Raw genomic sequence first — 22,098 nt, 5'->3', positions numbered from 1 at the left:
GGTTCTTATTCGTCCTCAAGAGGCAAGGTCTGGCCTGTATGTACAGTTGGAGTGGCATGTCCTTTACTGCAATAGAGGAGAATTTAATTGAGGAGATAGGGAAGAGATTGGATGATTGGAGCAGAAATGAGTACTGCAGTGGGATTCAATCAGTTGAATAAACAGAAACCTTTGTTTCTGGTAGTCCACGTGCCTTCTGAGAAACTTGTTATATTCTGGGATATTTTAACTTTTCCTTTGTAGAGGCACAGTTGGATTCCAGCCTTCACATTATTCCCAGGAGCAACTTTCTCTTTGCTTTTTTTTTTTTTTCCTCCTTAAGCTAATGCTCAATCTATCAAAACGCTAGTGACTAAAAGCCATTGCACTACGTTTGTCTGAGAGCATTCAATTAAGAAGGTAACTCTAAGAATACTTTTCTTTTTGGCTGTTTTTAGTTGATTACTGTCCAGGAAACTGATTGCATTCTTGACAAGCATCGCAGTCTAACTGAGTGCCTCAAAGGAATGCTTCTGTTTTTGTAAATGGGTCATTTGGACCAGATCTGAGGTGAAGCGCAGATATGGTCTTTACACAAATATCAGGTTTTTTTGCCTGCCCTCCCTCCTGACAACAACAGCTGTGCTTTTCAAAAGTGTAATATCCAGCTCTAGAATGGACAAATAAAATAAGCTACTGAGCTATTTTGAGGAGAGGACAGGACAGGCCAGTTCACATGTGTGATGTTTATGCATACACGGGGAGTGTCATTATGATGTTTGCTTGGTATTTGAAAGATGTCTGAACCATTGTAATAGCTTTCAGTCTCCATACAAATTAAAATGGTCACACCCACTGTTCACATTAAATAGCTCTGATGCAACAAGTCTGTGTACTGTTGCAAAATCAAAAGGCGCAGAGAGGAAGCCTCCTCTTGGGTTGGACAGAATTTCTAGTCAGTGGTACTAATACTACGGTGTTCCATTGTGGAAAGCTACTGAGGTCTGTTTTTTTTATTCTCTCACAGTCATCTTGGATGCTATGCTAGTGTTTCTATGGAATCCGCCCACTCATTGTACATGTAGCCAGCCAGGACAGACTGAAAAGTAGCTGAAGTTTTTTGCAACGTGGCTTTGACTGGCTGTTTATTAGAAAAGAACTTTGACACCATCAGAGCAGGAAGTTAGCCCCTCGAGGGAGCCTTGCTCTGAGAAAGATGAAACGGAGGATGGACCAGATGAAATATGCATGAAGACTGTATCTAGCTCAGCTCATGCTCCTGTATCACCGACGAATCGAGGACAGAGCAGGTTTTTGGGAAATAATGGATGACTGTAACTGCTGTGATGTGGCACAGTGAATACCTCAGTTATTCACTGTGTATAGTGATTGTTCTGATATTGATGCACTAGTTTTTGAAGGGTTAACTTTATAAACCTATATTTCCTTAGAGGAAACATTAAGAATATAATTAATTTATGAACATGTATGTTCAGAGGGTGGCTAACTTAAGTTGCAGCATTAAGGGGATTTACCCTGATTGTTGACAACTGTAATATGGAAGTTTGACATCCTAAAACTGAGACTGAGTTCTTGCTTTGCAATACAGCATCTCTTCATTTCAAAGCGTACTCTTGAGCTCTTGCTAATAGTGCTGTGTTACCAACAGAGTGCTTGCCTAACATCTGGAGCTAATTTATAGGATATTAATTGTACTTTTTTAAAACTATGGTATGTAATGAAATATTGTTTAAGTGTGTTTCTAGGTTGAGAATCTATGATTAGGAAATTCTTGTGCAGCATACGTAATCTGAGCAAACATTTCCATGTTTAAAAACTGTCGGCTAACAATTTTTAGTGACACTTTAGTGACACAGTATTGAAAAGTTGTTGCAAAATTAAAGTTGTGCCGACATCAGAGACGCAACCTTAAGGTCTTCTGGATGTATTACTTCTACATTACCTAGATATCGTTGGTCAAAAATTTATCCAGAATTATGGCAGAAGTTTTTGTTGATTTCCCTCAGCATGTTGTGCCTCAACTGCGCTCCTGAGCTCTTGCCCTAAAAACCATACCAGACATCTTAAGATAATCGTAGAACAAATAAGACAGAATATATATCTAGGTAAAAGTGTTTGTATTGAAAAAAAAAAAAAGCAGGCTCTGTAATACTAGCGTGCTTATGTACAAAAAATCTTGTGTGCTGCCTTCTTACAAGTGTTTATTGATAGAATTAGCTGTCAAGCAAATGTGCTTGGGTTAAGAAAAACAAGAATATGTACATTTAATTTCTTCATGCATTAATATCACTGTTGTTTGTTGCTTTGTAAAAGATGGTCTCACTGGACCAGTGTTGGATGTTGAAATAAACATTTATCCATCAGTAACACAGTTTTTACCGTTATCATGACCAGTTTTCACTGAGGAGATAATGACTGTATGTTTGCTGGGATGATAAGTTAATTAAGCATGTGCTTGGTGTTTAGCATAAACACCAACCATGTGCTTGGTGTTTACCATGGTATGTACCAAACCATGGTTCAGATAGCTGAGCTGAACAGATTTGGAAAGTCAACAGTTTTCTGATGATTGCTTTGATGACTGTTGTAATTTTCTAATTAGTTGTTCTGATACCATAACTATTATGTAGTTGTATTTATTTATTTATGAAATGGGAACAAGCTTTATTTTTAGTCTTTTTTTTTTTTTTTTCCGCTCTGCATGTTTACTGTTTCATGTAGTATCATATACATTTAAAGTCATGTCATTTTACTGTGGACTCTGATTATGAGAGAGATGACAATAAACAACATGTACTTGAAAAGTTAGTAAGTACACAAGTGAAGACCAAATATTGGAGCTTATCCTAATTTAAATACAGTGGCATATTTTCAGTGTGTGAATACTGTATCAGACATAAACACTGGGAACTGGGCTTCTCAATATGAGCATATATTCAAAAAGTGATTCGTTTGGGAGGCCATGTTGTAAACAGACCAGGCAAGCGTTATATTGATCTGGGTCCAGATCAAAGGAAATTGTCGACACAGCACTTTGCTGAATAGCTCTACTTTCTTCCCATCTTGTACTGAACTAAAAAAGTGATGATTCAACATCAGCTATAATCTTTAGTCTATTTAATATCCAGATGGTGAGAAGTAGTTTTTCTGGGTTTTAGTTGAGCATCGGTGCGGTATAATACTGTAAGGGTAGTGGAGTTTCTTGTTGTATATGAAACTATTTCAAGCTGTAGGTTAAGTCTCCTACATTCACTCCATTATGGTTTTAGCTTTTACTCTGTTTATATTTGTACAGCTGTGCTAATTTTAGTGTTTTTTTTTTGTTTTTTTTTTTACATCATGATTTTGCTACATTCAGTTCTTACAAGTCGCTCACAGTACAAAAATGTCACATTTACTCTAGTATGTTGTGTAAAACTTTGCCGGAAACCCTCTAATACAGCTTTTTGCATCCTAGTTTCACATCTCTTTCCTCTAAAGGGGGAACACAGGGGGAGAACAAAGACTATCTCACAGCGTGGGATACGAGCTAATCCCACTCACTTCCTGTTTCACTTTAGCCCATATAATGACTTTGCACACGTCGCTTTGCAACATCCAGGTGCCACACAGATGCTTTGGATATGCTAGGGTGGTCAGACAAAATGAATCAATTTTTGCATGGGTGGGAGGTGAAAATTTCCTGGATGTGTATTGTCAACTCCACTAGCAACTTTGTATTACTTTCTCTATCTTAAAGTAAAATAGCTTTTAATTTGGGAGTGTTGTATGCTTTAAAAAAAAAAAAAAAGCTATCCGTTTATTAGCTGTAATGCAGATGGAAATTTGTTCAGCTGCTGTTATGGTAATGAGATATCACTAATATCAGCAGCAGCAGTGACACACAGATAATCTCTGCTTTCATTTGTAAGAAGCTTAGTTACAGTGCTCTTTCGCTACTATGATTAGCATCCAAGTAGCTTCCAATGATAGACGTCATCATTGCTATATTAGGTTTCACCAGTTGCTACATCAGTAGTGACTAGCAACTGCTAATATAATCCATGAATCTTGGCGCTGGTGTGGTTTGGATCAGATTCTCAGATACAGTATTACCAAGAAGGTTAAACATAAAGGCTTTATCAAAAACAGTCTAATGTTATTTCCCCCAATAAAATGAAAAACCAGACTGCCTGCCCCTCAACAGTATAGTATACATAATGAAATCACACCTCATTCTTCTTAGAAATGTCTATTTCAGAGATTTGACAACACTGACATTTGTAACTTTTTCATTGTGTTAAGCTACTTTGTTATTTTCTAAGCTAGCTTCCACATCTTGAAACTGGGATCTAGCCATAGTCAAGTTTGTTTGGACTGTTACTAATATTCCTTTTTCATGTTAGTCTAAGTTAATTTTATGTTGATTGTGTAATCCTGTAATTCTCCGACTATTTGCCTTAGGCTAATTTTGTGAGCAGTTTCAATTTTCAAATGCCAAGTGATGATGGAAAATGCTGTATTTTTAGACATGCTCGACTGAATCATTGAACATCTTGTATTTGTTTTTACATCCCATGTGACAGTGTTGTGTCTTCGTGGAGATTCTGACTCAGTGCTTTTTCCTCTACACAGAAGGTGGAAAAGGAAGAGGAGGACAAGCATTTGGTGTTTACTGTATTGTGTGCCTGCATTTAGTTTTATGAGAGAACTGTGGTATTCAGAAGTCTGTCTGCCTGGCCTCTTGTATTATATGATGACAGGAATTCCCCTGACAGACGTGTCACCCACTGAGCAACCAGCCACATGGTTTTATGTACCATCATTATTTATTAATGTTTGACATGGTTCATACTCCAGGGGTCTGCAACTTCCTGCTTGCATATTTAACATTTGCATGTTTGGTTTTAATTTTATGCAGATGGCAAGGAAGCTTATTTTGGTCAGAAATTCATAGGAACGTCCTGATGTGCAAGGCAACTGTTGTATGGCTGAAAAAAATAGTCATCATAATTAGTCATAGGCCTCCTTATTTTCACCTTCACAGTTTATTTTCTTGTTTACTCCAAGTAAGCAGCACCGTCTTGGAAAATATTCTCAGTTGTAGATAAAAAGGAGAAGCTGATGACAAGGTATGTATGGGAAGAAGAAAAAGACAGTAAACAATCTTCCCACTTTACCACTGCAGGAACTTTCCCCTGGGAGCATGAAAGCTTTGTTTCCACTGTGGAAACTAATGTTTAAATTAAGTCCTGGGTATTTTTCTACTTCTAAAAAGTCCCTGCTTGGAGGCTAGGGCTTTCAAAAGTCCAGGAAATTTAGTGGAGGGGCCAGATCCTTGTCATTGCTTGAGACACTAGAAAAGTTTCTTGTAGTTTGCATGAAACGCACAAAGTTGTCTACGAACATTTGCTATCTACTCTGAGCTGTATGGAAACTTAAGTAAGGCAATGCAAACTGGAAATGGAGAACATTTGCCTTTAAAGTAAAAGCAATCGCTCTTAGCAACTAAATTAAACTTGTCTACGACTTGCTGGATTTGGAATACATTGGGTTGCCTAATTACGTCTGTCCTTTGGTTCATTTTATTATAAAGTATTCTGCATTCCTGTGTAATTTGGAATAAAGAGAGATTGATTCATGACTTAGTGTATTGCAATGCTCAGTGTTACAACAATCCATTAAGAATAGATGTTGATAGAAAACATGGTTACCATTGCTAATTAGAACCTTTACAGTCATCTGATGAATATTGAAGAAAAGAAGTTAACTCTGTTTGCAGCATCAAAATATAGGATTTAAAAAGACAGTCGTATGGTCATGGTTAGGTAGTTAGGTCCAATAATGACACAGGTCACCACCCATGGTGAATAATCTTGGGAATAAAGTGGCGTTGTGACACTAGAAGGCTGTAATTTATGATGTAGGGAGTGACAATGGTAGTATCAGAATCTATGTCGTCGAAAGCATGTTTTTGTCAGATGTATATCAATCACACTTGGAATCTGAGTGTGAAACTGCGTGCCTTTAAAAAAAAAAAAAAAAAAAAATGTTGAGCATCTAACTCAACTGTTACTACACTCTCTGAATCCCCCTTTTTAAAAGGCAGGTTTTGTGGTGGCATAAGGGTGTGGTCAGACCAAGTTCCTCAGTTTGCCACTTGCCACAAACTGGAGCCTGTTCCAGCCCAGCCCAGAGTGCCGTACACTCTGCCCACATGCTCCACGGCCTTGGCATGCTGTACATTGTGGGATCCAAATTACATCAGTATGGGAGAGCATAAAATGCTGACCCCTCCACAAATCAGCCGCCCTCATATTTTGGTGTGTTTCTGAGACAAAGATTGGCTTTGTCAGTGTCAGTGGCCATTATTTATGTGTATAAAGCCTACAGATAACTTAGAAATAAACTGTGCACAACAGTATCATAAATCTGTTTCCAGAATCTATTTCCAGTAGCATGTTTTTAAAAAAAAAAAAAACTACTGATGCTCTCTTTCACAACATACAGTTTCAGGTTAAATAAATCTGAATGTTGTACATTTTCCAGCCTATCCCAGATTTTTTTTTTTTTTTTTTTTTTCCCCCCTTTCATGCTGTCTGGAAAAACTGAGAGGAGAACAACTTGCCCATGGCTGAGACAGTTCCTTTATTTGCTTTTGTATGAGAGAGTGAAAGCGGCAACAGCACACATAGCACAACAGTTGGCAACTTGCAGTACTTCCTCATCCTGACTGCTGTATGGAGGTGAAAGCCATTGCTCCTGGCCCTGCATTTCCCCCCGCAGCCTCTTTAGAGCATAACAACAGAGAAATATTTTGTTCATTTTTGCTGCAAGGAACTCAGGCACAAGGTAGACTATAGGACAGCGCCCAGCACCAAAAACGTAAGTGAACTGCTGTGTCTTTTGTTTTGTCAACAATCTGCCATTACTGTTTCATTACTCGCTTCTTTTAGAGCTTCCTATGATTTTACTTTGAATTTAATATAAGATTGGTGACTATAGAATAGTTTAAACCCAGTAAATTCACCACCATGATCTGTTGGAAGGGAAGTTTTAAAAACAGTGGCTAACAGAGGATGCCATATGTTATCCTTATTGTATATTATTTAGCTCAAGCCTTTTTGCTAACCACAGAGCCAGACAGGAAAGAAGTCAAGAGGATGTGATGATTCAGAGTGACATTTAACCTAGTAACTTATTTTCTGTTTCTTATGTGTCCATTGCGGTTTGAAGCATTATATTTGATCATTTCTTGAATCATTCATGCTGCTGCTTCTGCTGGTTAGTGAAGCAGTCTTGTCAGTGCCCATGGTCTGGAGGTAAAGACATACGTTAGCTTAACTCTGCAAAAAGAACTTTGTATCAGTGGCATCCAGTCACACCAGACTTTACTCTGTGCAACAGAGTCTTATCACAAGAAGGCAACAAGTTTTGCAGCCACTCCTTTGTAGGACCTGCAGTTTCAACCTATGTTTTCATTTTTTCATTAAGGTTTGCTTAAAATGAATAGACAGGATCTTCATTCTTATGCACTGCGAGTTATTGATGCAGTAGTTCATTTATATTCTACATGCACTAAATATTTGAAGTGGAGAGCAGTTTGCTTGTCCTGTACTTTTTCAGAGTCTGTATTTAGGGGCAGAGAATGAGCAAAGATCTATTAGCGTGGATTTTTCTCTATGATTGGAGACTATTTGTAGTCATGGCAAGCTGAGCAGGCAAAGTTACATATTTGTAAAATGAATTCCTTTCATTTGGGATTGTATTTAATAATGTAGCTAACAAAAGTAAAATAGATTATTGAATTTTGTATGCAGTAGATTAAGATTAAATTATGAGATTAAGTGAAATGGAAGCATGCAGGAAGTTAGTTGTCAAACCTCAAATTAAGATGTGTGGTTGAATTTGTTGACTTTTCATATAATTCATCTTGGTCTGATTTCAGTGCTTCTCTTGGTTTTGTAATGGTAGCACATTGTCCTCTTTCCTGAAGTTCTATCAGATCACATGATGTGTATGTGATTGTTTTATCCAGGCCCAGACTGATGACTGCTGTCAGTTGCTTTCCTCTTATCTCCTTCTAGCAGCACAGTCTAGAAGCAACTGTCAGAAATTTGGAGAAACTCCTCCTCCTCTCCGTTCCATATTCAGCCTTTATATCATCTTGCCAAGTTTGGAAGCAATATAATTAAGGCAGATGACAACCCATTACTTACTGCTGTGGTGACTGCAAATTATATTTGCCTTTCAAAAATGGCTGTTTTTTAGAGCAGATTCCATATTTAGTTTTTTACCAATCATGAAGAAGTCATAATGTCATCATCCAGCATATGTGTCTCATTAGACTCAGCAAGATGCAGTGTAATAAAACCACTAAATGACTGTCATCTTTCTTGGCTAATGTGCTGTTTACAGGGAGATTCTCACTGTCTTAGTTTTTAGTTCAAGTTTAAAGTTACTTCTGGCTGTCTCTCAAAGACTTTTAGTTTTCACAACTGGGTCGTTGTAAGATAAGTGGGACAGGGCTCTGGCCCCTGAGAATCCTGTCTCTGCAGAGGAAATATGGAAAGGTCATACTGTATATGCAGACTTCTGCAGTGGTCGAGGAAAGTGGAAACAAAATGTATCAGTGTTAAAGTTTAGACACTTATCCTTTCATATTTATTATCTTTTCAAAATGCTTGCCTAGAGCTTTTACTTCCCTTATAGTAACAGCCGCCCCCCCCCCCCCCCCCCCCAAAAAAAAAAAAAAAAAATACAAAAAACAAAACAGCAACACGATTATACATCCTGGATTGAAACATCCTCAAATGTATCTCACTTCCTCATTTAGCCTACAAAGTGTTCAGGGCAGGTTGAGAAACAGGCACAGCTTGTGCTCTGTAGAGAATGGTGCCATAGCTATGTAATCTGTGTCTGAGGGGAGGTGAGACAGCACGGCTGAAGTGTTAGACTGCTAGGCTAGGCAGGAGCTAGTCATGGGATATTGCCTAGAGAGGCCCGAAGTATCATATGATGGGCCAGCAGGAAAACACATGCTCTGATACAGTCAATAAAGCAACTGAATATATTGTGCTGTTAACCAGTACCTAAGCACCTAAAAGTGTACTTACAGTGTGAAATTATCTTAAGTATGTGCCAACTACTCGTTACTGCAGCATCGTTTGTCCTGCTCTAAATTGCTACACACATGCAGCAGTTCAGTCACTGCAGTACAAAATGTATAAATAGTTGAGACTGGAGGGGGGAAAAAAGGTGGCCTTCCTGTTGGGAAGTCATGGTTGTACAGGCTTAAGTGACTAGAGAGTACTATTCTCATCAAGAGTCCTCTGCTTCTTAGATAATCAAGTTACCACACAACCACGATCAATAAGTCAGCCAACCCTTTGCGAGCTACCGAACCTTTTTACCAGTATGCTCTGTCTTTGCACTCTGACCTCCATTTCCTTCAGCTGCTCAGATGAGCGCATTACCCACATCAAATGCAAACCTTTAACAGTCACCCTGACCACATCATATTATATTATTGTGCTGCTTTTAAAGGGAGCCTGTTGTGTGTGTCTTTTCCAGCTTCATATTTTTATCCCAGGACTTTACTCAAGTAGCTTTGCATGAGTTTATTAACTTGTACCGAGCCTTGGTGCAGTTGATCATTTCATGGTTTTGAGTAGCTATGTGTCTTCTGAGATTGTATAAGAGTTATTCCCTCTTTTTGATAATGTAATGATCCAAGAGTGGAAAACAAAAAGTGTCTTAGACATGATGCTTAGAGACGTCTGATGCCTGTAGTTTGTTTGTTTGTTGGCTCACAGGTATTTCGTGTGTTTCATTACTTCAAACACTGGCCATGTTTATCATGAACATCCAAAATCAGTACACCGTATCTCAGTATATCCTGTATATGACAGAAAATAAGAAAAATTGCAAAAGGCCTATTTTTACCATATTTCTTATACAGCCACTTCTGCCATTTTCACACTGCATATGTAACTTCTACTGGTGTGGAGATGAAGTGGAGTCTTGGTCAGTGCTGCTGGTATGAACAAATCAGATAAGAGACTGTGTTCTTTCTCCTCCCTCCTACAGGAAGTGGCTCAATAGTGTTTCTGCTAAAATAACTTAAGCTCGCTGCAGAGGCACCTCCTGGCTAGTATTTTTTGGAACAGTAATAAATATCACATGTCAGTGCTAATCCATTATAGTCATCTTATAACCTGAGGAAAATGTGCTGCCTATTTTTCAGGGTTTCCTTTTATATGTACTGGAGGGAAACATTATCCAGGGTCTTTCCTGGCTCATCAGTAGGCATGATCTATCCACATACAGTAAAGCCAATGAGTATGTGTTAGCGTATTTAGCAGAACTCTACGAATATTCTTTTAAAGTTTAGTGTTTGATAAACATAATTGTAAATTAAGATCAGTTAAATAAAGCATAATAAAGAAACAAATGGAGGAAAGATGGAAACATGAACATGAAAAATAAAGATGAACACAGTATGATGATAACAAAAATATATAAACTATATAAATAAAAATAATAATCACAATAACAATGACTGTAAAGATTTCTAAAAGCCTAAGCGGCTTCAGGCGGTGTCATATCATGCTCTCAGAGTTGTGTTTGTTGTTCAGTTGCTTTTTCTATTAAAGGGCAAGTCGTGTTCATATTTCACTGCTGCCTCTGGGAGATGGAGTAGAGCTCAGCGGTTAAAACAAAGCAGCCTTGACCAAGTCTGTCCTGACCATCTGTTGGGAAAATCTGCCCACCTACTGCAGATCCTACATACTTAGACTAATGCTATTATCTATTATTCATTATCGTTTTACCATATTGAATAACTTCCGCTTTTGTCTGGACTTTTTTTCAGGTGTAGTCCGCTGACACCTAGCCATGATGAAAGCGGGCGCCACCAAAGTGGGGCTGCCCAAGCCTGGACTCCAGGAACGAGTAAGGCAGGCCCCCTCAACGTCCTCTGCCTCCACCACCTCCTCAGCCATGAAGACCTCCAGATCCTCCAACACGTTGGCCTCAGATCAGCGCCTTAGCAAGGTAAGTCACAGGTGCAGTGATACACAGATTAACCCTGCTAATGTTGGTTTAAATAAAAGCATGTCAAAACATTAAGAAGAACTTTATTAGACTTGCATGACTTTTACTAAGCGCAGATGTGTTTTTAGCTGAAAAGAGCCAGCAGTGATGATGCCTTGACAAAGCCTCCACCAGGAGCTACTGCCTCCGGTTCCCGGATGAAGAAGACTGTGACTACAGGAGCCATTTCTGATCTCGCTGAGGCCCGCCCTCGCAGCTTGTCAGGTGGGACACTTTCAACAACTAGTTTTAGAAACTTTCCTTAGGAGAAAAAAAGACCCAGTATAAAATATGAAAGGAAAAGGATGCATGTCTTCATAAATTATTATAATTAAGAGTACATATTAATTAAATATGCACTCTTATTCATAGAGTGCATATTTTGTGTCAGAGTTGAAGAGCTAACTATTTGCAGCCACTAGAGGGCCACATTTCATTACTAAAGTTGTCTGTTATGGGTTCCCAGTTACTGGTGGGAACTGGCAGCTTCACAAATGCTTCTTTTTATTTCTTACCCTTTTTATTCATTTATTTTTTGTATCTATATTTTTTTTCACAATTTGTTGGTACTAGTGAGGTGCAGGTGGCCAAGTACTGAGACTCTCAAGCTTTTGGTCCAAACATTAGATACTGGACAGATTCATGACCTGTCTCTTCTCACATCTGCTCAGCAAATTGAACAGCAGGATATGTTTTGGATGAAATTGGGTTTGAGGAGAGGTCAAGGTTGAGTGATGGGGGGATACTAATATAACTATGTGGATTGATAATACCAAATCTGAAGTGGGACTGGAATAAACAGTATATTTAGCTGTTTATATGTTAATGTCCTTGTATTTATTTTTAATCTCTTTGGGCAAATGATAAAAAATAGTGAAACTTCAACTTTAAAAATGCAAAAGTGTAATTAACATTAACTTCAACATGGTGTTTGTTAGTTGTAGAGTTTTGTGTTTGTTTGTTTTTCTGTTTGTTTGCATTTTCATTAGCAAAAGATGACTTAAGTTCCTTGAGCTAATATCCACTGTTCTTGTGACAGACCTCATTTCCCCAAATCTGAAGACCAGAGTAAGAGGAGAGCTGATACAACCAGCAGATTGACAGAAACTGTAAATCCAAGAAGCAATTACCATAATGAATGCATGACATTTCCTATGAAATGTCTTCATTTTACACAGTTAGAGTGAGGATTAAGATCTCTTTATTGTTCACAAAATTTCATTTATTTATCTGTTTTTAATTAATAAGTATCCAAATTTTTTTATGAATCAAAGAAAACATTTCTACAGTTGGCAAAATTATGTTAGATTACATCAAGTGCCATTTAGTTTTCTGTCTACGGCTATCACATGTTTAGACGCACTTGGACAAAGGGTATTATAGTTAACAAAATGAAACTCAAAACTAAGACTGTAAACTGTGATATGAAAAACATTTTAGTAAAAAAATAGATGTTTGAGAAAAATTTAAACTAACTGAAACAATTTGTGAAATTTGAAAACAAACTTGCATTACAAAAAAGAATAAACAGAGCAATTCCAATTGGGCCTTTGCACATTTTGTGCATTGGCCCTCAGTAGAGAAAATATATCCTTAGTTTAAGTTTTTGTTAGTCTGGTAAAAACAAAATTTATTACATCTTGCCTGATGAGACATTGGTGGATATGCTTCTTAAGATTTTGGATGTCTACAAAACTGTGGGTTACTGCATACAATAATTAAAAAGACTAAAACTGACACTGGAACTAATAAAAGCTAAAATAAAATTAAACATTTTCAAATGATAAAAACTAAACTGAAACAAGAAAATCCACTCTGTAAACTAACTGAACTGAAAAAGGAAAAGTCAAAATGAAATAAAAATACAAACTAATTAGAAAATACAAAACTATAATAAGTCTGTTTGAGACAAATACTCAGTCAGACATGTTGCTAGGATGTACTATTTTAGGATGTCTTATTTTTCCAGCTACAAACCGGATTCCAAAAAAGTTGGGACACTAAACAAATTGTGAATAAAAACTGAATGCAACGGTGTGGAGATGGCAAATGTCAATATTTTATTCAGAATAGAACATAAATCATGGAACAAAAGTTGAAACTGAGAAAATTTATCATTTTAAGGGGAAAATATGGTGATTCAAAATATCATGGTGTCAACAAATCCCAAAAAAGTTGGGACAAGGCCATTTTCACCACTGTGTGGCATCTCCCCTTCTTCTTACAACACTCAACAGACGTCTGGGGACCGAGGAGACCAGTTTCTCAAGTTTAGAAATAGGAATGCTCTCCCATTCTTGTCTAATACAGGCCTCTAACTGTTCAATCGTCTTGGGCCTTCTTTGTCGCACCTTCCTCTTTATGATGCGCCAAATGTTCTCAATAGGTGAAAGATCTGGACTGCAGACTGGCCATTTCAGTACCCGGATCCTTCTCCTACGCAGCAATGATGTTGTGATTGATGCAGAATGTGGCCTCTCATTATCTTGTTGAAAAATGCAGGGTTTTCCCTGAAAGAGATGACGTCTGGATGGGAGCATATGTTGTTCCAGAACCTGAATATATTTTTCTGCATTGATGGGGCCTTTCCAGACATGCAAGCTGCCCATGCCACACACACTCATGCAACCCCATACCATCAGAGATGCAGGCTTCTGAACTGAGCGTTGATAACAACTTGGGTTGTCCTTGTCTTCTTTGGTCCGGATGACATGGCGTCCCACATTTCCAAAAAGAACTTCGAATCGTGACTCGTCTGACCACAGAGCAGTCTTCCATTTTGCCACACTCCATTTTAAATCATCCCTGGCCCAGTGAAAACGCCTGAGCTTGTGGATCTTGCTTAGAAATGGCTTCTTCTTTGCACTGTAGAGTTTCAGCTGGCAATGGCGGATGGCACAGTGGATTTTGTTCACTGACAATAGTTTCTGGAAGTATTCCTGAGCCCATTCTGTGATTTCCTTTACAGTAGCATTCCTGTTTGTGGTGCAGTGTCGTTTAAGGGCCCGAAGATCACGGGCATCCAGTATCACAGTAGCCCTTGACCCTTACGCACAGAGATTGTTCCAGATTCTCTGAATCTTTGGATGATGTTATGTACAGTTGATGATGATAACTGCAAAGTCTTTGCAATTTTTCGCTGGGTAACACCTTTCTGATATTGCTTCACTATCTTTCTGCGCAACATTGTGGGAATTGGTGATCCTTTACCCATCTTGGCTTCTGAGAGACACTGCCACTCTTAGAAGCTCTTTTTATACCCAATCATGTTGCCAATTAACCTAATTAGTGTTAATTGGTCTTCCAGCTCTTCGTTATGCTCAAATTTACTTTTTCCAGCCTCTTATTGCTGCTTGTCCCAACTTTTTTGGGATTTGTTGACAACGTGTAATTTTGAATCAACATATTTTTCCTTTGAAATTATACATTTTCTCGGATTAAACTTTTGATCTGTCATCTACGTTCTATTCTGAATAAAATATTGACATTTGCTATCGCCACATCATTGCATTCAGTTTTTATTCACAATTTGTTTAGTGTCCCAACTTTTATGCAATCCGGTTTGTACAACAACACTGCTTTTAATAAATATGGTGTGTAAACAAGAGCATAATTGTAAGAGCTGCTGAGAAGTATTAGGGGTTCGTGAGACATTTCACTACATAAAATTTAGATTTTATTGATAAGTATTTGGATGAAATAGAGAGGAAAAATTAAAAATTTGTAAATTTGTGATTAAAATTTTGGCTATTCAATAACAGAATGCACAGGGTCAGCAGTAGCTATATAATGAACATTTGAATGTTTGAAATAGGACATTCTGCCCAGACTGAAAGATGTCTAGGTTGAATGTTAGGTTTAGTTTTAGCGCTAAGATGGTGTTGACTAAATGATCAATGCTAATTGGGGGGCATATGGTGGCTCAGTGTAGTACTTTTTACCTTTTAGTAAATTCAAATGCAAGTATCTTGTTATCCATGACCTTGTGTGGTGATATTAAACTTTGCATTGGCTATTAAACAGAACAGCTACATGATGGCAAAATGCATATTACATGTAGAACAAATATGATGGGTGATAATGACAGGGATTTGTTTGCAGTAATTAATGTTGTGCATACCCTTAGTGTGGGAGAAAGCTGTGTTTGTTTATGGCAGCCCATCCAAACAGTGTGTGGATGCTGTGCTCTGGTGAATTTCTTCTTCAAAGGGCTCTTGTGCAGAAGCGCAGATAATTGAATTCTATTTGACAAAAGACTCCCGAGGAGCTCAGAAACCACAGCCAAGTGAGGCTCTCAGTTCTTTCATACACAATTAGACCATGATCAGCTTTCACCGGATTGAGCTCTAATTAACCAAAGTTTGCTTTTTCAAAGCATTTTCACACCCAAGGACAAGAACAGATGCCCAATTTATGCTATTCATGATAAATTCATTACAAACTTGCTTTGACCTAGTTTTGCTTGGAAATTTCTAGTATCCAATTCCATTTGAATACAGAGATATACCGTAGAGGAAAACCTCTTTAAAATATGGTTGTGATGCTGTCATATTCAAATGAGAACCAAGGAAAAAAAGAATGTTCCCATTGAACTTTTTTGTGATTTCCTGCCTCTTTGGAGCTAAAGGAGGCCACCCAAAAAACAGATAAGATATCAGTGGAAAGCCCAGGATGTCCTCTATTTAGTAAACCAGGACTTGGTTGGGTAGTTCGAATAAGTCAAAAATAAGAGCAAAAACAAGTGTCCGTTACAAAGGACATAAATGAATAGGCTGGTTGTCAGGAGGGTAAGACTGTGTTTTATATCAGCGAAAATATAATCTTTTTGTGTAACACAAAGATCACTTAGATTGTTTTTCAGCCAAGTTGCTGATCTTAACTGGCGTCTAGTTCATGTGCAGAAATGAAAACATCTGAAAGATCTTCATTTTTTTATGTGCCCAAATCCCCAAATATGTTCGTCTCTTCAAATAGAATTCATCAAAATATGAACTCTGCTTTCACTGAGTTGAGATTAACTTCTTAAAAGAACCCCAGGCTAACAGGCATATTCTGACCTTGTGTGTAGTTGTAGGACAAACGTGACAAGAGTGGATGTTTTTGCTGTATGATTCCCTTCAGGCCATCTGTGTTGTTCTGCACCTGCAGTGAGGCGGAGCACGTCAAGACATAAGAAGATACACAAGTGGATGTGTCAAACGTGTCAAAAAAGCAAAGCCATTGAGCATGCTGAGAATGAAATGTGACACATGAAATAGCAGCGATGGTCAGCCCTGAATACAGCTTTCGGCAATTATCATTTAGCTTGCTGCTTCCAATACTAAATCAGAATTCCAAAATAGTCTCACAGCGGGGAATGACAGGCTTTGAATATAGATTGGGGTGATGCTTTGTGGCCTTTCAAACCGTTTGTGATGTAATGCTCAGAAATGTCTTGGATGTTTGCATTTATTGATGTGGAAGGAGAGTAAATATCTGCTTGAAGAAGATTTACTTTTTGAGTGTGCAGAGAAGTGAAATATTCAACATTTGCATTGTGACATTTTGGGATAAAAATGTTGACTTTGATGCTGTAATGTGTCATCAGGCTTGCCTTAGTGATACCGTCAGCTTTCATGTGGGTTATAAGCACATGAGCTGCTCCCTAGCGAATAAGTGACATTACGTACTGACATGAAGCCATCAAGCTATCAAGGCTTACTGGGCTCTAAGGCACATTGCAGCAGAACTGTCATCACATGCGTCAAACAGTAAATTGAGTCTTTTCTCACCTATATTTTGTGCCTGTGGTTTCAGGCAGGTTTCAGTTGTTGAATAAGAACTAATGCATAATTTATTATTTTTGGAGATTCATGAGAAGTGGGTCAGATGTGATATCGTGCACACTTTTGGAAGATAAACAACATAATTCTTGCGCTAATTAGGGAGCAAATTCACCTTCATGCAACAGTCTACAGTCTTTTTTTTAGAAACTGATCTGTGATATTTCTTTCCATAGAACTGAATAGATTTCAACTGTTTTATTATAATCTTTGAAAAAAAATATCATCTCTGTGTAGTTATTATCTGCTTAGTTATTGGGTTTGTATTGCAAATTATGCATCACTCTGGAGCTGCTTGAAACACTGCATTACTTCATAAGATTAGAGAGAATGGAGTCATACTGAGTAGGGAAGATGTAATGGGGAAAAATATGGAGTCATGGGGCAGAGGCACACTCACAGCAGTCTCTTAAAAAAAGCTCCTCTGACTGCCAGTCTTAACCCACCTTTGTCTGTCCCATGCAAGCTGTGGCCCACCCTCACAGCATGTCATAGTAATGAATCAAAACTGTTATTTTTGCTAATGGAGTCTATCCCCTTATCCCCTCTGGCACTTTACCAACTGTGCCATGCTGTTAGACAACGGGTTAAAACCCAGCCTCATCCTGATGACTTATTTAAAACTCCTAATCAATAATTCAGTAAAGCTTTCACTCAGAGGGGTCCCTGTGGAGTGAGCAAGAACAGGGGAGATGAAGCTGCCCTGCTCTATAAATAAAAAGCATGTTCGGGACTGAAAATGCATAACTTTATAAATGGGAGCATCTAAGGATCACAGCTTTCTTTCACATCTGTGCAGCCAATGTGTTCACTCTGGTCACTGATGTGATCAGAGTTCTTGTTTAGTTAGGGGTTGTTGTTGTTGTTTTGTTTTTTTTTTGTTTTTTTTGTTTTTTAAATATCCGATTATCGTAATCTAATATTTATTATGATATTTTGTAATATTAATGTTATTATTAGACAAAATTCACATTGCTTTACTCCTGGATTTATCCACCTTAATTTATCCTTTATTGATCACATGTTTTCATGTCACGTGATGTTTAGTGGTTATACCAGTGAGAGAGATTGAGCAACACTGACTTTATAAGTAGCAATGACTGTCATAAGATGTTATCTCTTATTAATATAATAATGTAATGTAGGTTTGTTGTATAAATAGGTTTGAGATGTACTGTAGCTGTAGTCATTGTACATGCATATATGATGCTTTCTTATACATTTTTATCTAATATATCTAATTGTCATCATGTGTTATACCTGCGATAATGTGCCAGCCAATATCATAGGAGATTTCTTATATAAATTGATTTGAGCTGAATTGTATTGTAAAAGTGCAAGACTTTGTCATCATGTCATATTATTGCCGTATTTGATCTCATATCGGATCGTATCTCATTCTTACTCCCTTTGTGTAGATTTTGTAGGCTGTGTCGCTTTTTACATCAAGGTTGACGACTCCAACCAACATGAGTTTTTGAGAGCGGGACATTTTTAAGTACAGACACCTTAATGTGTTTTGTGTTTCTTCTGCAATTCTCCTAATGACATGTCAGTGCAGTGCTTTCCCAGTGTAACTCAGGAGACTATACTGACAAGCTTTCTCATAGAGGGAGGGTATTTTTATAGGTGGGCTATGCAAAGGTTATTGGTGTGATGATCAGCACTACTCGAGGAATACTCTTTGGGTGGAGGCAGATGATTTACAAGAGACAAGTTTTCATTATTAGTGTGAATACTATAGTTATTCATTAACATCCAGTGTCTTCTTTGTGAACTTGCCTGTCATACAGTGATGGAGTTGAGGTTGGCTGGCTAAACCTGATAGAGTTTGACTTTGTTTTCTATTAATGAGTTTATAGCTTGTGTCAGTTTTCTAATAGTGCCTGAATTCACTGTCTGAAGAAAAAGAAGATGTCAGATAATGGTTAAGGGTCAATGATCTGCAGAGCCAGGAGACAGAGGTGTGCTTCAGGTACTATGGACCCCATACTGTCTGTAAATTTTACTATGCACAACCCAGACACCACACTCAGCCATAGCACATGGTCCCAGCAGGGCCCTGTCTGCTTGCGTCAGGCAGGAGGAAAACTGGTATGGTCCTAGAACTCCTCATACAGTACATGTCAGATAAATTAATCAAACGTGTTACAGTCCACTGAGACACCTCATTCAGCATAAGCAGTCAGCCATAGCAAACAGACACACAATGAAAAGCCGTGAGACATACAGTGCAGTGAAAAAGTATTTGCACTCTTCCTGATTCCTTAGTGGGTTTTTTATTTTTATATTTGTCACACTTACATGTTTCGGATCATCAAGCCGTAATTAATAATACACAAAGATAACCTGAAATACAAAAGGCAAGATATGATATGAATATGGCAATAATATGATATGATGACACAGTTTTGCACCTTTACAATATAATTCAGTGTTTACATGGCTCAAATCAATTTATTTATATAAGAAATCTCCTATGATGATTTCATTCAATAAAGGAAAAAGCTATCTAAATCTGCCTGCCCCTATGTGAAAAAGTAATTGGCTCCTATACCTAAAAACTGGTTGTGCTACTCTTATCAGCAAGACCTGCAAATCAAGTATTTGTGATAACTTCCAGTGAGTCATTCATGTCAATGTGGAGGAATTTTGTTCCACCCTTCTTGTTGTGCAGCGTTTTGTTTTTGTTTGTTTTTGTTTGTTTTTTTTTAACATGAATGCCCTGTGCAAACTCATGCAGAAGCAACATTTGACCAAGTCGTCCCAAAAATCGTAATTTTCCGGGGGGGGGGGGTTAGCCATGCAGAGGTGGACGTGCTGATGTGTTTCAGATTGTCCTGCCACATAACCCAAGCTTCAGGGCACAAACTGATGACTGGACACTCTCCATCAGGGTTATAGAGAGAATTATAACCCTGCAATTATAATTATATACAGAATTATAGATTCCATCTATTATAACAAGTCATCCATGTCCTGAAGCAGTGAGGCATCCCCAGACCATCACACTACCACCACCATGTTTGACTGTTGGTATGATGTTCTTTTTATAATATTTAGTGTTAGTTTTACATGAATTGCTGTTTTTTCAAGGCAATATGTATGACATGTGCCCTTGATGTAATTTTGGTAGTGCAGTCACTCCAAGGAAAGTTCATCACTGTTCCACAGTTTCTCCATTTGTGGATGGATGTAGATGGATCTCACTGTGGTTCACTTCATTTCCATATTGATACATGTCAGTGACTTTGTTTCCTTTTCTTTCGTTTGTAGCAAGATGTGTTGCTTTTTGAGATCTTTTGCCCTGCTTCACTTTGTCAGACAGGTTCTATTTAGGGGATTCTTTGATTAAACTAGTTTTCAGTAATCAGGTGTGAATTTAACTTTTATAAATAAAAGTGTGTTTATTTATAATTAATTTGTGATTTAAGAAATGCAGTAAATACTTTTTTCACACAGGACTGGGTAGCTTTGAATAGTTTTTGTCCCCTAATAAATGAAATTATTATCCAAAAATCAAATTTGGTATTTACACAGGTTAACCTTGTCTAATATCTGAACATGATCTGATGATGATCTGTGTGAGAAATATGCATAAGACATGAGGCTGATACTTTTTCACAGGACTGTATATGCTTACCGTATCTACAGAGAGTATTAAAAAAAGTAGCATTACTGTTTATCTCTTCCTTTTGTCTCCCATAATGATCATAAAACGGTATGATTGTGTTCTCTATTTATTTTGCATACAGTGGAAAAGAAGCTTACGTTAAGCAGTTATAGCTTTGCTCTTGTATCTGGGATCAACTCAGGCTAAATGCATTTTGCGCTTTTTAGGTTTGCTGGCCAGAGTTTTGGCTCAAAGTTTGAAATTCCTCTGTGTAGAAGCCCGTGACCCCAGTGAGTCACCGAAAGACACTAGACAAAGAGCAGTGGTCTTGCCAAATTTTGAAAGGGGTCTCTTGGACCCGCAGAGATGAACATCCTGCAGTGAGGAGAACATTCTTAGTTGGATTAGAGGCATGTTTGTTTACCAAGGTGGATGTGCTGCTCCAAGAGGAGAGAAGAAAATATTAGGAAAGGAAGAGGAAGCTGTATAAGCAGTTTATGCAACAATCATATGATATGAAAAGACCCGTACAGTGTTGTATCAAAGGGCTGAATATTCAGGCTGACGTGGGCAGAATCGTGTAGCAAACTAGATCTTCCTTGCAGCTACTAGAGAATTTTTAAATGGCTTCTCTGTTAATAATATTTTCTAATTCAAAACTATATTCAACTAAAAATGCACAACTATAAATGACCTTTGCATTATTATTCTGCTTATCAGTACATTTCTACAGTTCTTTTGAGCAGAAAGAAAATAATCCAGCAGCTCTCAGCTTATGCAACAGAGACTCTCATACTCCTAAAAATATCAGTGCTTATCTGTGTCACGTGTAGCTTAAAAAAAAAATATAGTGCAGCAAAAATGAATGTTAATTTTGAAGAAATACATCCATGTGCATTTGATGTTTTGGGGTCTCAGAGTCAGATCTTACATATTAGAGTACAGGCTATTCTGACACACAGGTATATTCTAATCTATTCAACATTTAGGAGCCTAAAGAAGAGGCTACTATAGTTGATCATACTTTATTCTCCTTTACAGTTTTGTACTTATATTGTGAATGAGAGAAGACAGAACAAACACCAAAGCTAGACCATCACCCCCTCCCAGCTTTTTACATGTAGGTGAACCCACATACATGCACATGCTATTGTTCCCTGCTGGGTGCACTGTAGGGAAAATGCTAGTGAAAGCTTGTGGTGGCCCCTGACACACACTCCTCACACCCGCATCTCCTTTTCCCATTTTTGAAGACTTTTCTCTTCTTTATATTTTTATAAATCTGTATGTGGGAGCAGGCATGGAAGAAAGTTTGAAAAGAAAAGACAAGCTGCCACCATCTGCCAAAAATTACAAATGTTGCCTTTCCTTTGCTCCTGCTTCTCTTTCCTTCCTACTTCCCTCCACCCTCTTCTTTGGCTCATACTTGTCCTTTTTTGTTCCACTGAGGGACAGATCATCTCTCCATTGTTCAGCTGGTACTAGTGAGAGTAAACTGACTGGCAGCAGAGAGAGGAGGTGTGTTAAAGTGTGTGTTTCTGCGGGGGTTTTTGTGTCTGGCTGAGGAAGCCACGCCTCCTCTGAGCTGAT

At 38.0% G+C, this 22,098-nt stretch overlaps 1 protein-coding gene across 5 annotated transcripts in view; it reads left to right on the top strand.

Moving 5' to 3' along the window:
* specc1 (sperm antigen with calponin homology and coiled-coil domains 1) overlaps positions 1-22,098 on the top strand; it is a 78,146-nt gene that overhangs the window by 4,690 nt on the left and 51,358 nt on the right. For 4 of the 5 annotated variants that reach the window (XM_085288434.1, XM_085288431.1, XM_085288433.1 and 1 more), the window contains exons 2-3: positions 10,853-11,034; positions 11,163-11,298. In XM_085288434.1, coding sequence (XP_085144560.1) covers positions 10,876-11,034; positions 11,163-11,298 — 295 coding nt within the window. In that variant the 5' untranslated portion in view covers positions 10,853-10,875. Of the gene's footprint in view, positions 1-6,391; positions 6,865-10,852; positions 11,035-11,162; positions 11,299-22,098 lie in introns of those variants that run through there. The other variant, XM_085288432.1, reaches the window with a different exon arrangement.

Source organism: Mchenga conophoros, linkage group LG10 (assembly GCF_057382185.1).
Source record: "Mchenga conophoros isolate Kocher_MC1m ecotype Shallow Benthic linkage group LG10, M_conophoros_male_GT1.1, whole genome shotgun sequence".
Taxonomy (NCBI): Eukaryota; Metazoa; Chordata; class Actinopteri; order Cichliformes; family Cichlidae; genus Mchenga; species Mchenga conophoros.
The sequence above is the reverse complement of the archived record's forward strand: the minus strand, read 5'-3'. Positions and strand labels throughout refer to the sequence as shown.